Genomic DNA, 13,964 nt, shown 5'->3' on the forward strand with positions numbered 1-13,964 from the left:
TGAACACACAGCTTTGCAGAGCAAAAACACTAAAAGAAAATCGAAAGAAGAAAAGAATGATTCATTAGAAAATAGGTTACAATGCTCATGATATAGCATTATTGTGTGAAGATCCCAAGGTAATGCACCATAGTGGTGATCAATGAGAAGACTCAACACCTACAACAAGTTCCGGAGATAACTAGCTAGTTACAGAGTGAAAGAAGGAGCAAATCATGGAGTAAATCATGCAGAAGAACTAACCAGTTGTCGAGTGAAAGAATGAGCAAATCAGGGAGTAAATCATGCAGAAGAACTAACGAGTTGCAGAGTTAAAGAATGAGCAAATCAAAAAGTAAATCATGCAAAAGGAATCTTGCATGTAGTCCCATGCTCTAATTAAGAGTCCACATATACGTGTGTAGTAGTTCCAACACATTGTAATCTATCCAGTCAATTTTATTTTTCCTCGCCAACCTCACTAATTATATCATGATATAATGTAGCTTGAGCGAACTAAAAAGTTTAAACCATAAAAAATAAAACAAGATTGGAACTCAGAATCGTGGTAATAAATCTCACTATCTACCGCCCCGTCAGCATAACTCCCAATAAGAATAAACCAGTACAATCAAGGAGCTGTTATAAGTTGTAACTAAACACGACCATCAAACAAACTTTTCCTGGCAGCACAGCGGCATCTATAAACAAAACCCAAAACTTGAAAAAAATCCAAAATAACGGCTCGTTAAATGGTTTGGCCATCGCGCAGTCCACAGCAAGACAGTTTGGCCCAAGACTGATTATTCTATATTATTGTTAAACGGACATGTTACAAATTTAAAAACCCTAGAATAGGGATTACAATCATCGTCACTTAACCATTTTCCCGTCCCATATCCCTCTGCGTCCAGTGCCTGAGAAAATAATTTTCATATTATTCGTTAGAGAAGATTAATTAACTACGCATAGCATAATTTCAACACGTAAATTGCTCACGAAAAATTATCACCTTTGGATTGTATGCCTCATGGTGCTGATGCGAAGCGATAACGACATCGTCGGCATTCGGCATGACGCAAAACTGTACGCGATTCGAACCTCCGCCGATTGCCCGAGAGCGTTTACGTTATTCAAAGTTCAAACCCTATAAATATGAGAAATATTTCTGTTTCATGAGGTTGTCAAAATAACGGAGTACTAACAGAAATATTTACGTCAAATATCAAAATCTAAGCTGGCAGTCCTAACAACATGGGCCAATTGACACGAATTCGTGATTGGGCCAAGTGGATTTGAGTGGACGTAAAATGATAGAAAGCGTAAAAATACTGTTAATGCTAGTAATATACATCAGGCGAAGCCGTAAAACTCGTACAACGGAGTTGTCATGGGAGACGGCTGTCAGATTCTTCCTACCCTCAATTTGTGGTAGGCGTCTCAGTAAAATTGTTAAACAAAATATGAAAATATGCCCCAAAGAACCCATAAAAATGAGCTGTGAAGGGGCGAATGTAAAAACCCTAGCAGATATTTAAAAAACCCTAGCGATATTTAAGAATTCAAAGCCGTCTGAGCGCGCACCTGAAATCCGCGCTCGGCACGCCTGAATCAGTGGCAAGAAATAAAATTTATCTGATTACTGCAGTAAAGATATAAGAAGCTCGTGGGATTTAGCTAAAGCATCTGCCGGACACACAGGTCGCGGGATCGAGACTCTTAAACTTCATTCCTGGGCTCTCTAACGGAGCTGTGACTTGGAACAATATGCTGAGCAGCAGTGCCCTAAATCTCTTGAGATTCCTATAGCCATTTAAGCATCCAAAACAAGCACAGAGATTTCTATATACCAGTACTAACATCTTTATGTTCCAAAATCGAACAAGCAAAATTCAACGGCGCGAACCAGTTCAACCAAAGTTAGATTCAATACTCACAGATTCGAATTTCGAAGCCCAGAAAAATGTCTGATCCCGCCGATAAAAGCGAAGCAAGGCTCCAACGACCACCGTCTGGATGAGTAAAATGAGTAAATTGTATAGCGCCGAAGAAGGCACACCACAAATATTCGCGGATGGAGAAAGAGCGAAATAGATTTGATGTCTAAGCAGAAACGGGCAAACCCTAGGCCCCAGGTTTTGATTTTTATTCTATGGTTTGTAATCCCTTCTAGCGTTTTATAGGTTACAATCAAAAGCCATGAGATGAAAATTTAATCCATATATAACACTCTTATGATAGAGCAACCCAAACTTCTATTAGTAAGTCATATTTTGAAACTTGGTTGGATATTTTCCACCTTCATCCTTAGATGTTGTATATGGATAGGAAGGAGTGAGGGTGGAACCTCTTAAGAGATGCATTAAGAGCATAAAAATTTGTTGATAAGACTAGGGAGACCTATTTGCAAGTAGATGAGATGCTAAAGAAGTCACACAAAAAATGTAAGGACAAGGATAAAGAAGTCATTCACAGTGGGAGACAAAGTTTGTTTACAGCTAAAGAAGGAGAGAGTAAAGGCTCATGATAAGAAGATCAAGGATCTAAAGTATGGTCCTTTCCAAATATTGGAAAAGGTGGGGAAGAACACCTGCAGACTCAATCTTCCCACATATATATGCATTTACCCAATACAAAATTTGGAGAATCTCAAACTCTGCGAGCCTTAAGTGTTGGATCATAAAGAGGAGTAGGTCCTACCTTCTGTAGAGGACTTAGCGCCAAGTGCTCAAGTAGAGATGGATGATATTATTTTATAGATGATGTCCAAAACTACAAAACAAGGACAACATGTGGCAGATTGGATTGAAAGAACAATTTCCAGATAAAATATAGTGATACTACAAGGAGAAGGTAGAGAAAGTATTTCCTCCCATCATTTATTAAAGCTTTTGGGGACCAAAAGCCTTCATTAATGAGGAGTTATTATATGGAATGGATCATTATATTTTTTGTCATCAAGAATGAAGATTTTGGAGTGAAAAAAATAAAGGAATCAACTTGCAGGTCATTTTAACATCAAGTCCTAGTTTGGACAAATAGGGTTCTAAACCTTCTTAAGCCTTTTTGAGGCATCAAATGACATTTTGGGGCATCAAAGGACGTGCATGGTGCAAGAGGATGTCATCTCAACCCCTATTACTTGTGCAACTAAAACATATTGAACTCAAGTATTGTAAATGAATCAAACTGTTGTAATGAACCGTTTTAATGAAAGATCCATGGAAATTTACAAGTCATACATCTCTAAAACTAGTGAAGCAAAATTTGCATTGGAAAGAAGTTGAGATTATCCATTTATTAGATTAAGTCACCTTATCTGCAAATGGTCAATCAAGATTGACCTTCTCTACACTAGTAATTATTCAACAAGAAGTGGTGTAAGGAAACATAATCACTGCTAGTGGAGGTAGAATCTATGCTCTCAAGATTGACCTTCTCTACACTTGTAATTATTCAACAAGAAGTGGTGTAAGGCAACATAATCATTCCCACTCTTGTTAGAAGCTATGCTAAAATTCCAAATTGATACCTAAAGCTGAGAAATTAATTGTCTACTCAAGCACAAAGACTTCATAAATTTGGTATAGGTAGTAACCACTAGTAAGTATACATATTTAAAGTTTTACTACTATTTATTAATGTGTTGAGGAAGACATAAATATAATTATTTACATCTTATTCCTATACATTTTAGATTAAAAGACTTGCTTAAATTATGGTGGGTAGTACCTTATAGTAAATATGTAGTTTAAGTGAGTATGAACTATTTTCAAGGATTTTAAATCACTGCACAAATATGTAAAAATCATGGCATGAATTGCAACCTTATGCATAATTTATGCAAAAAAATATGTGAAGTAATTATCTACTTGACATTATATTGTTCAAAGACTAAAATGAAACCTTAAATTTTGTTCTAATAAAAATTTTAAAAAATATTTGTTTTTAATAATATTAAAAAATAAATATTTATTTTACAAAGTTACATTATTTAATACTAAACTAATAATAATAAAAAATTAGGGTTATCTTCTTTGTTTGACAACAATAAAAAATAGGGTTATCTTCTTTGTTTGACCACAACAAGAACTAATCAAACACTAACAAGATAAACCAGCAGAAACAAATAAATACTAGAACCATGCCAGTATGCATTTTGAAGGGTGATCAGCGTCGTGACTAACTGCCAGTTAGATTGCGTGACTAAACTAATCTATTTTTACTACATTGTAGGCCGCTTGTGCACCAACAGGTGATATTTCATATATCCAGTCAATTTTATTTTTCTCGCCAGCCTCACTAATTATATCATGATATAATGTAGCTTCAGCGGGCTAAAAAGTTTAAACCATAAAAAATAGCAAAAGATTGGAACTCAGAATCGTGGTAATAAATCTCACTATCTACCGCTCCTTCAGGATAACTCCCCAGAAGAATAAACCAGTACAATAAAGGAGCTGTTGTAAGTCGTAACTAAACACGACTATCAAACAAACTTTTCCTGGCAGCACACCGGCATCTATAAAAAAAAAAAACCCAAAACTTGAAAGAAATCCAAAATAACGGCTCGTTAAATGGTTTGGCCATCGCGCAGTCCACAGCAAAGACAGTTTGGCCCAAGATTGGTTATTCTATATTATTGTTAAGGCAAAAACCGTTTTCAAATCAGCCAGCCAACGGACATGTTACAAATTTAAAAACCAGAATATACCACCATTTACAATCTATCGGGTAGGTGGGGCAAATACGCAAGAATAGATACCTGGGATTTGCAAATTCATGGAGATAATTTGCATCGCAGGGCACCGAGAGTTCGTAATCTTTCTTTAGCAATCCATTCCTGCGTTTGGAAAATGTAAGCCGCCTGTTGGCAGCATTCTCAATCCTCCTCATCTTGATATTTCCCCTCCACATTCTTATCTCTCCAATTTATGATTCTTATCTCTCCAATTTATGTTATCATATCAGGTCATGATAACATAACAGAACAGCGCAGCTATTTCTATGGCATCAAATGATGGCTTCTGATGGTGACCAAAGGCCAGAAAGGCCAAAGTAATATTGATCACAGAAATTTTCCCTGGCCTCTGAAACAAACCTCCTCATGTCACATCCATTCCATCTAAATGTACGCTTCCGTCCAAACTATGGTCCGACGGCGTGGCTTACTTAATTATTAGTACAGTTGATCGGCTGGCTTGTCACATATGATGTCCTAAAACGACATAAATCATTTCTATTTATATCTGTCCAATAATAACCGTTATAAATTCAGTAAGGTAACCTGTAACTGTTTACATAAGGATGCTTTGTTTTTCATTTGGGTAAAATTTAAAATTTATATTTCAACTGTTTAATTTGCATTTTTTTATTTCAAAAGGGTTTAAAAATAAATTAGATTTAACAATTTTAAATTATTATTTTTTTCAAAAAATCATCAAATTTAAATTTGAAAAATCAAAAAATCTAATTATTTAGAAATAGCTATATTAAAAATAAGTAAGAAATAGCTTTTTTGGCTGGAATTTACCAAAAGCCAGCAATATAATTTCAAAATTTCTTTTCATTTAAAAATCTAGGGCACTAGAATTATGCAGATTAAACAATTTAAACTCAAATTTTTAAAAATATCTGTCATATTTTGATTAAAATTAACCAGAAAAGTAAACATGGAAAAACACCATATCTATAAGTGAAACTAAACATTCTCTGAAAAATAAGTTAAACTAAACCTTCAAAAATTAACCTTTACCTTTTAATTTAATTTTTAAATTCCAATCACAAAATCTAACCTTTACCTTTCCATTTAAATTTTTAATTCCAATTACAAAATCAAAAAGTCTAATTATTTAAACATATCTATATTCAAAAATTAACTTTTACCCTCTGATGATGATGATAATGATGGTCAAATTTTGATCTAACGGACCTAAAAAAACCAATTATTTAGTTTGATTTAAGATTTTATGCCTATGCTCAAAAAGTTTGGAGAGAAAGCTCACATTATTCTAATTAAATAATGTGATTTTTGAGTTTCAATTACAAATCAAAAAATCTAAATAGCTATAAATAATTATATTCAAAAATTAATTTAAATTTAAATTTAATAAATAATATAGTTTTTAAATTCCAATTTTGAATAGGCAGCCTCTCATTATTATCATTATCATGGTTGGAATGAGAGGAAACTCGGTCAATACCTCATATCCAAGTTTCTTTCTCTATGCATATTCCCACCTAAATATATCATTTTCCATCGAAATATTCCTAAATATATTCTTTTCCATAGAAAATATTAGAAAAATTTGAAAAATACTTTACATATATATATATATAACGGAAACCGATGCAATGCATTGAATCCAAACGGGTTGTAATGATAACCGTGATAACACAAAATATTTATTTATCAATTTGTATCTTAATTTAAATTTTATTTTAATTTTTATTTTTTAAAAGGAAAGTTAATAATTATAATTATAATTTTGGATTTATTAGACGCTTAGAAGGATCAATTTTTTTTTGCATCTTAAGATATTCACACCTTAAGATATTTGATCTTTCTTGGCACCTGCTAGATTCAGAGTTAAATGGATCTAGACTTGTTTAATTCCCCCTTTAACTAGAATATATTCCACATGAATATCGTGGACAATACCATTAGTTTTCATAAACTTAGAACTCCTTCTCGGCACTTCAGAGTTAAATGGATCTAGACTTGTTTAATTCCCCCCTTAAATAGAATATATTCCACATGAATACTATGAGTTCTCATAACCCCCGAACTCAAAAACCACCTGGAACTAGACCAAGTGAAAGCGCAAAAATATCCATTATGGTAATTAAATTTAGATGTATATTTAACTGTGATAAATAGTTATATATTCAAATTTTGATTCTATTCATAAATGTATGTAGTATTGATGTGATAGAATCTACAAGGTGTAGATCACTTGGTTTGTCTGGGTTTAGTTTCATCAAGTTTAAGCTTTAAACATTATGGAGAGGGGTTGAGAGTGAGAATTAATTGTGAAGATGAAAAAGTCATCCCATAAAATGTCATTTTCATAAGAAACATATAAACTAACTCCTACCTAAGTTCAATCTAAATCTATAAAGAAAAAAACCTCAATAATCCAAGTAAAAACCATTTATCATTGTTTCAAGCAACCTAAGTTATCACCATCTTAGATAATTTAGTTATAGTTTTATTGTTTAGACATCTTGCACTTTCACTTTACATAAACATTCTCTTAATTTTACACTTATATCAAGCTTTTGTGTGTGTATATATATATATATATATATATAATTTTAAAATCAAATTTAAGTTAATAACAAGGTGATGCGATTTAATTACCCTAGTGCATGTGAATTTATTTTCATTAATTATCATCACCGATAAAACAATTTTAAAAACAAAAAGGCTTATTTTTGTTGATAATGATGAGATGATATGACTTTATTTATTTGGTGCACGTGATTTTGTTTTCTCTGGTTGTGAGCACCAACAAATCATTTTATAAAACAAAAACACAAATTTTTTATTAGCCACTTTCCAGGGTTTGACATCTTGACGGTGCTGGACCCGCCAACATTCAAGGGATCTCCCCGGTATGAAGTCCCAACTAGGCCTAACACCATTTGGTGTAAGAGTCCCATCCGATATGATGGCGTAGTTTCCATTATCTTAAATGTTTGCCTTAGCTCTTGCTTGTCAGCACGAGAGTGGGGTATGTTTTGTCTCGAACAGTAAGGTTCACATACCTGGTGAATGCTAGTGTTACTTATGTCAAGGTTCTTTCACAACAAAAGAGAGGGGGTGTGAGTGAGTCTCAAGTCGGATGGGAGGAAGCCCCAACTCTGATAGAAACACACAACACAACAAGACATACATAACTTCCGGAAGAGCAATCCACATAGATGCGGCAGTCACAACACACAAGGAAGATAACGTGTACAACACCCAGCAGGGCAGTCCGCACGAGTGCAACGATCATTATAACAGGTTTACGTTAAGGGATTTGTCTGATGTCCGGGGAGGAAACCAACACAGGCAAGATAGCGTTAACAACTTATACAACACATTTTCATTAATATATGTATTAAAAAATCTGAAAGAATTCAATTGTTTAACAGAGGTTAAAGCAACAAATATTACGAGTGTTCCAGATTAATTATTACAAACAATTACAACGTATGTGAGAAAATGTGTTGGCCTGTGTGTAGGCTTCTGAATTAAGAGAAAGTTACAAGACACATCGATACACCATACATCACTAACCCCATAGGCGGGGCGTTGGAGCCAGTACTCGTTCCTCAAAGAAGGATTACAGACTCTAAGGGCTATGTGGGAGGAGCCAAAGTGAAAAATCCTTTGGATGTACAAATGAGGGGGTATTTATAGCGAAGAGTGAAACTCGCCCTTGTGACTGTTCAACTTCCCACATGACTGTTTGACTTCCATGACTTTTCATATTACGACTCTTCATATTACAAGTGGGTCTCTTGGACTTCCACATTACATTACATTGATTGACAACAGTATGGTCCACAGTAGTGATGTGGCCGACACGACTGATGACACAACTCAACATGACAGTGCTGGTATGTTCATGTTGTTGCTGGTGTGCATGTCGAGTTGTAGTGTTGCTGAGTGATAGATTTCCTCTTAACGTATCACAACTTCCCCTTCACATGGCAAAGTGTGCAGAGTCCTCGATGGTCATTTCATTCACTTAATGTTGCACGTGCAAGTTACTCCTTTGCTTGTACTTTGGCATGCTTAACATGTTCGTCCATTCGCGAAAATATCTCCTCACATGTTCATTCGTTCGTTCATCCGTTCATGTCGTTCGTTCATCCATTGGCGAACACATCTTCGCATGGTCATCCGTTCACGAACACATCTCTTCACATGCGTCGCTTTTTCCTCCATTTGTGAACACATCCTTTTGCATGTACTCTCCTCGTTCTTCTCATTTCTCGTCATGTCATGTTTTTTCATGTACCTGTATCTGCAATCACTCATGACGAGACGACATCAAATCCATAAACCTCCTAGTCTACCATGATGCATGATGGTTTGCTTTCAGATGCAAGTGACCGGGAAAAAGGGAAACGCTGCAAAACTGCGTGATGCTTTTCAAGCTAGGATGCAAGCTCCGGGCACTGCTAGTGAAAATTGCCCAGAAGTCACTAGGGGACTGAGATGTACAATCTGAATTAGCGGTGACTGTCTGTGGGACCTGGTTCAGTTGGGAGGGAGATCTACACAATTTATGGAGGGAAGCAGTTTGGGCAGCAAAGGACCTTGGCAGCAAAAACTGTGCAATTCCTGGAGGGAGATGGCAGTGGCCTGCGGGGTTTGTTAGAAACAAAAATTGCGCAAATGATGGGAGGCTAACCTGCTAGGCACCTCTGCGCAATTTCTGAGCTGAGAGAGATACTAGGTTGCTGATTGGCTTGCTCAGAAATCTGCACAATTTTCTGGGTAAGCAGTTGGTCAGAGGTTTGGATAACTAGCTAGAAAAACTACGCAATTCTTGAGGGGAGATAGGGACGAAAAACTTGGTGTCTGTCCGACCTGTCTATGTAGTTTTCTCAGTCAGTGGAGTGGGCAATGTCTGCAACTTGTGCGCAATTTTTTAGGGGAGTGAGTCCCAGGGTCACTTCCCGATCAAAATCATCGATTGGCTAGCAGGAGGGTTGGTTGATCAACTTGTAGACAATGCAGATTAAAATGGCTTCTTGGACACTTTTGCGTTGTTTGGGTGATAGTCGGTCGAGTCGATTGTAGGGTGGAGGCCTGTCTATTAAAAGGTGATCTGGTCGTCCGAATTACAGAAAATGACTAAGTATGTGAACGAGTGTATTTTTGCATACGGAACTTTCGCAAACACGCACTCAACATAACTTGAGAGCAACACGCTTCAAACCATCAAGACAACATATGCTCAACATGACTAACTGATGGTATGAATGACAAGCACAACACTTGTGATGGATCATTGAACGACTGCGGCAACGCTTGCGTGATAGTGTATACAACTTCATATGTAATTGTGACAGATGTTTACATAGCAAACACAACATGGACACACGAAGCGAAGACCTTATGCAAGACCAAAAGATGGTTGTAAGCGTGACATGGTGACCAACATGCAAAAATTTTCCGTTGAATGGTCAAGCAAAGAGGGTGCAAAGACTTACACACGCCCAATGGGGTGAGCCTCAGTGATTGCAAACATTAAGTAAAATTCAAGGGAGGCTTCGAAATTGGATGCAAACCAAAATTTTGGAGGGTGTTGTTGCCGCTACAACACTTGGTGACACAATGGTAGAATTCCATCTTCTCCATTTTGGTTCATTGACAGCACATGACCTTTGCGTTTCAGGGAGTATTGAAGTGTTGTGCGAGTTACTTTGGCTTTCCCACTTACCCCATGTACATACATCGTTCACCTTTCGCCAACTCAGTCAAACGCAACAAAAAGTTTCAGCTTGATCACAGTGTTTCGAAATTGGAAAGGGTAGTTTGGCTCTTGAGTTAAAAAATTTCAGAGTATAAGTTTTCATCTCTAGTGTTGCTCCGCTGCCAACAGGCCTGGACAATACCCGGCGGAGTCATGCGGAAATACACACATTGCTCCACTACTAGCGAGCCTGGTCAGTACCCCAGTGGAGTCGCATGCTTCACCTCTCTGCACAGGTAGCCTTTCTCATCTTTTGCCTTCGTATTTTTTAAAGAAGACTCTGCATAGGCACTTATTTATTTTTGGGCGTGAAGAAGGATCTCGACTTATTGAGAGAAAAAGAGGTTGTTCCTTTAAAGAAGCATGTAAGAACTCTGACATAGGTTTCCTCGTTTAGATTTTCCCCTTCTCCATTTCTACTAGTCGGATGAGCTTGATCACACAGCGCAAAAGAATGAGTACAGGCATGGGGTTTCTCAGCATGGACACAGGTTTATGGTTGGACCCAAGCTTCCCTTGGAGACGGCTCTTATTTTCCGTTAAGACTTCATCTGTTAAAGGTTACAACCAAGCATAGTAAAGACGAACACAAGACTGGCCAAGTGCTGCAGTGTCACAAGTCTCTTCATATTTCAACTGCATACTCATTCAAAATTCAAAACTCAGTAGAGGGCAACACTTATTTCCAGAAAACAAAAATAGCATGGTACCAACAAACAAAACAAAACAAAAAAAAAGTATTAAATGAAGCAAACAAAGTGAAAAAACAATAAGAAGTAAGCAGATTATGTACATGGCGAGGGGCGCGGCCCAACCTATAGAAAATAGTGTTTGAGATCTTGGTCGTTGACAGGAAGGTTTTCAATCCTCTCGTCAAGTGATTACAGATAGTATGTGTGTGGGCCAAGCTTCTCATGGACTGTGTACGACCCAATCCACAGGGACTGGAACTTCGTATGCTTTCATTTGTCTTCATGGGGTTTGTCCCATTTCAAGACTAAGTCACCAACATCGAAGTTATTTTTCCTTGCAGACTTCTTGTCGAACCATCACTTGATACGGTTCTTGTGGAGTGTAAACTTTTCTTTTTCTTTCATCCTTTCTTCTTGCAATTTGTGTAGTGTGTCCATCCTACGCTGAGCTATCTGGGATGGCTTGCATTGGGATTCTTGAGATAGTTGAAGCGTAGACAAGTAGATGTTGGGTGGTATGATGGCTTCTTTACCAAAGACTAGGAAGTACGGTGAGGTATTCAGAGAGGGTTTGGGTGTTACGTGGTTAGCCCATAAAGTATTCATCAAAGCAAAGTGTGAGCTACACTGCTCAGAGTAAACAGTCTTTTCGATTATACGGATAAGATTTTTGTTTGTGAATTCTGCAAGACCCTTGGAGTAGTACAATAACTATGGAAATTCGTAGATTTTCTTTCAAAAGTAGTCATGCCATAGTGTGGAAAGGATCAACAAAAGGCCTTTGATAAGCTGAAAATAAAAAATAGTAAAGTGCTAGTTCTCACATTACCAAACTTGTAGAAACCATTCAAAGTGGAGATAGATGAAAATGAGTTTTCCATGAGAGTTGTCTTTATTCAAGGAGTAAGGCATGTATGCTATCATTCAAATGTATTTCTTGGGGTAGTTTTCAACTACCCTACCTATGACAAGGACTTTTATGCCATGGTACAAGTTGTTAAAAAGTGGAAACATTATGTGATGGGTAAGGGACCATCATCCACACGTATCACTAACTACCACATTATATACAAGCCAAAATTACAAATTTCATAACTCTAATGTAAATGAAGCCTTTCACCCATGATGCATACAAAGAATCATGAATAGAATATAAAATCTACAAGGAGATGTTTCACTAGCTAAAAGCATAATGTCATGTAGAAGAAGGTGATAGTAAATATAATTATCATCTCAAGAATGGCTTACTCTATAGGTTCGACAAGTTTTGTGTTCCTAAATGTGGGAAACGATAATTTAACAAAGAGGCTCACATATCTAGGATTGAAGAACATTTTGGTGTTGGAAAGAGAACTTCAAACTTACAAAGATATGCATGTTATCCAAGAATGCAAGAATATATCACATGTTTCATTATAATATGTATACTTTGTTGTACGAACAAGCCCAAAACCTAGAAACAAACTCTATACCATCCCTTACCAATACCCACTAGATCTTTGAAAAGGTTTTCCATGGATTTTAAGGGAGGTTTCCCAACGACCAGGAAGGGACATGACTACTTGTTTGTGATAATTGATAGGTTTATCAAGATGTGTTTTCTTATACCTTTGAGAAAGACTATCAAGGGACAAGAAGCAACACACGATTTTTTGGACAAGTTTACGTGCACTGTGGGATCCCTGGGAGCATCAATTCAGACAAGGACACTAAATTTCCAAATGTATTTTAGAATACATTGTAGGAGAAGACATACATGAAGTTGAAGAGTTTTATAGCATTAAATTCATAGATAAATGGAAAATAGAAGTAGTCAACAAGTTTGATATAGATTTTTATAGGTTACAATCAAAAGCATCAAAAGCCATGAGATGAAAATTTAATCTATATATAACACTCTTATGATAGAGCAACCCAAACTTCTACTAGTAAGTCATATTTTGAAACTTGGTTGGATATTTTCCACCTTCATCCTTAGATGTTGTATATGGATAGGAGGGAGTGAGGGTGGAACCTCATCAGAGATGCATTATGAGCATAAAAATTTGTTGATAAGACTAGGGAGACCCATTTACAAGTAGATGAGATGCTAAAGAAGTCACACAAAAAATGTAAGTACAAGGATAAAAAAGTCATTCACAGTGGGAGACAAAGTTTGTTTACAGTGATGCAGGAGCATTCAGCCCAAGGGAAATTATTGTAAATAATAGGCATAGGGGGGTCATGCATTTTAGGAATTAATTTCCTAAGTAGTATTTAAGTGTGATTTAAATTATATGCTCTCAAAATAAATAAATAAGAACATGAGTAGTCCCATGATTCTAGGAGTAAGGGAGAGCCTTTAAGCATAAATGAAATAGATGTGGATAAGGAGGCTTTTTGTTTTAGAACAGAGAAAAGATGGAATAAAGCCTCAAGAGGCTTTTTACCATATATGTATGCATGTAGAAGTTCTAGGCTTTTCGATATCAATGGTTGTTATATATATGCATGTAAGCCTGCGGGCAAAGGGAGGCGCTAGAGAGTTGATAATCGGGCCTGTGAGAGAAGAGGCCACAAGTATTGATGATGAGGCCGTGAGAGAGGAAGGCTTTGCATAGTGGAATATCAGACCCGCGTGTCTGTGCCTGTGTGTGTGGTTGTGCGAGAGCTCAAGTCTCTCGAATGTAACTTGAGTTTTCATATTAATATATACAGAGTTCCTGATTGTGCTAGTACGCATGAAATGCCTGCCCGTGATTGTTTATGATGTATCGAAATTAATGGTTTCCTGTTAACTGTGTATGCGTTATGTGGTTATTTACTGTGTGTCGAA

General features: G+C 36.6%; 1 protein-coding gene and 1 long non-coding RNA gene across 4 annotated transcripts in view; both read right to left on the bottom strand.

Annotated features, from left to right (window-relative positions):
- Positions 1–13,964, bottom strand: part of LOC149212052 (MADS-box protein AGL42-like) — a 264,748-nt gene that overhangs the window by 185,177 nt on the left and 65,607 nt on the right. The window contains exon 1 of one of the 2 annotated variants that reach the window (XM_089390537.1): positions 4,745–5,055. The exons of the other annotated variant lie outside the window; for it this stretch is intronic. Within the exon in view, the coding sequence (XP_089246663.1) occupies positions 4,745–4,896 (152 nt within the window). The 5' untranslated portion in view covers positions 4,897–5,055. Of the gene's footprint in view, positions 1–4,744; positions 5,056–13,964 lie in introns of those variants that run through there. 2 annotated transcript variants of the gene reach the window in all.
- Positions 543–2,289, bottom strand: LOC149212053 (uncharacterized). Of its 2 annotated transcripts, XR_016250204.1 has the most exons (4): positions 1,917–2,289; positions 1,564–1,585; positions 992–1,126; positions 543–896 (listed from the first exon to the last, which is right to left on the bottom strand). It is a non-coding gene; the product is annotated as an uncharacterized LOC149212053 (long non-coding RNA). The 2 variants fall into 2 exon arrangements; XR_016250203.1 differs by lacking the exon at positions 1,564–1,585 and having other exon boundaries at positions 1,917–2,286.

This window comes from Pinus tabuliformis, chromosome 1_1 (genome assembly GCF_031772625.1).
Source record: "Pinus tabuliformis cultivar Carrire ecotype Pingquan chromosome 1_1, CPIR1, whole genome shotgun sequence".
In the NCBI taxonomy this organism is placed as follows: domain Eukaryota; kingdom Viridiplantae; phylum Streptophyta; class Pinopsida; order Pinales; family Pinaceae; genus Pinus; species Pinus tabuliformis.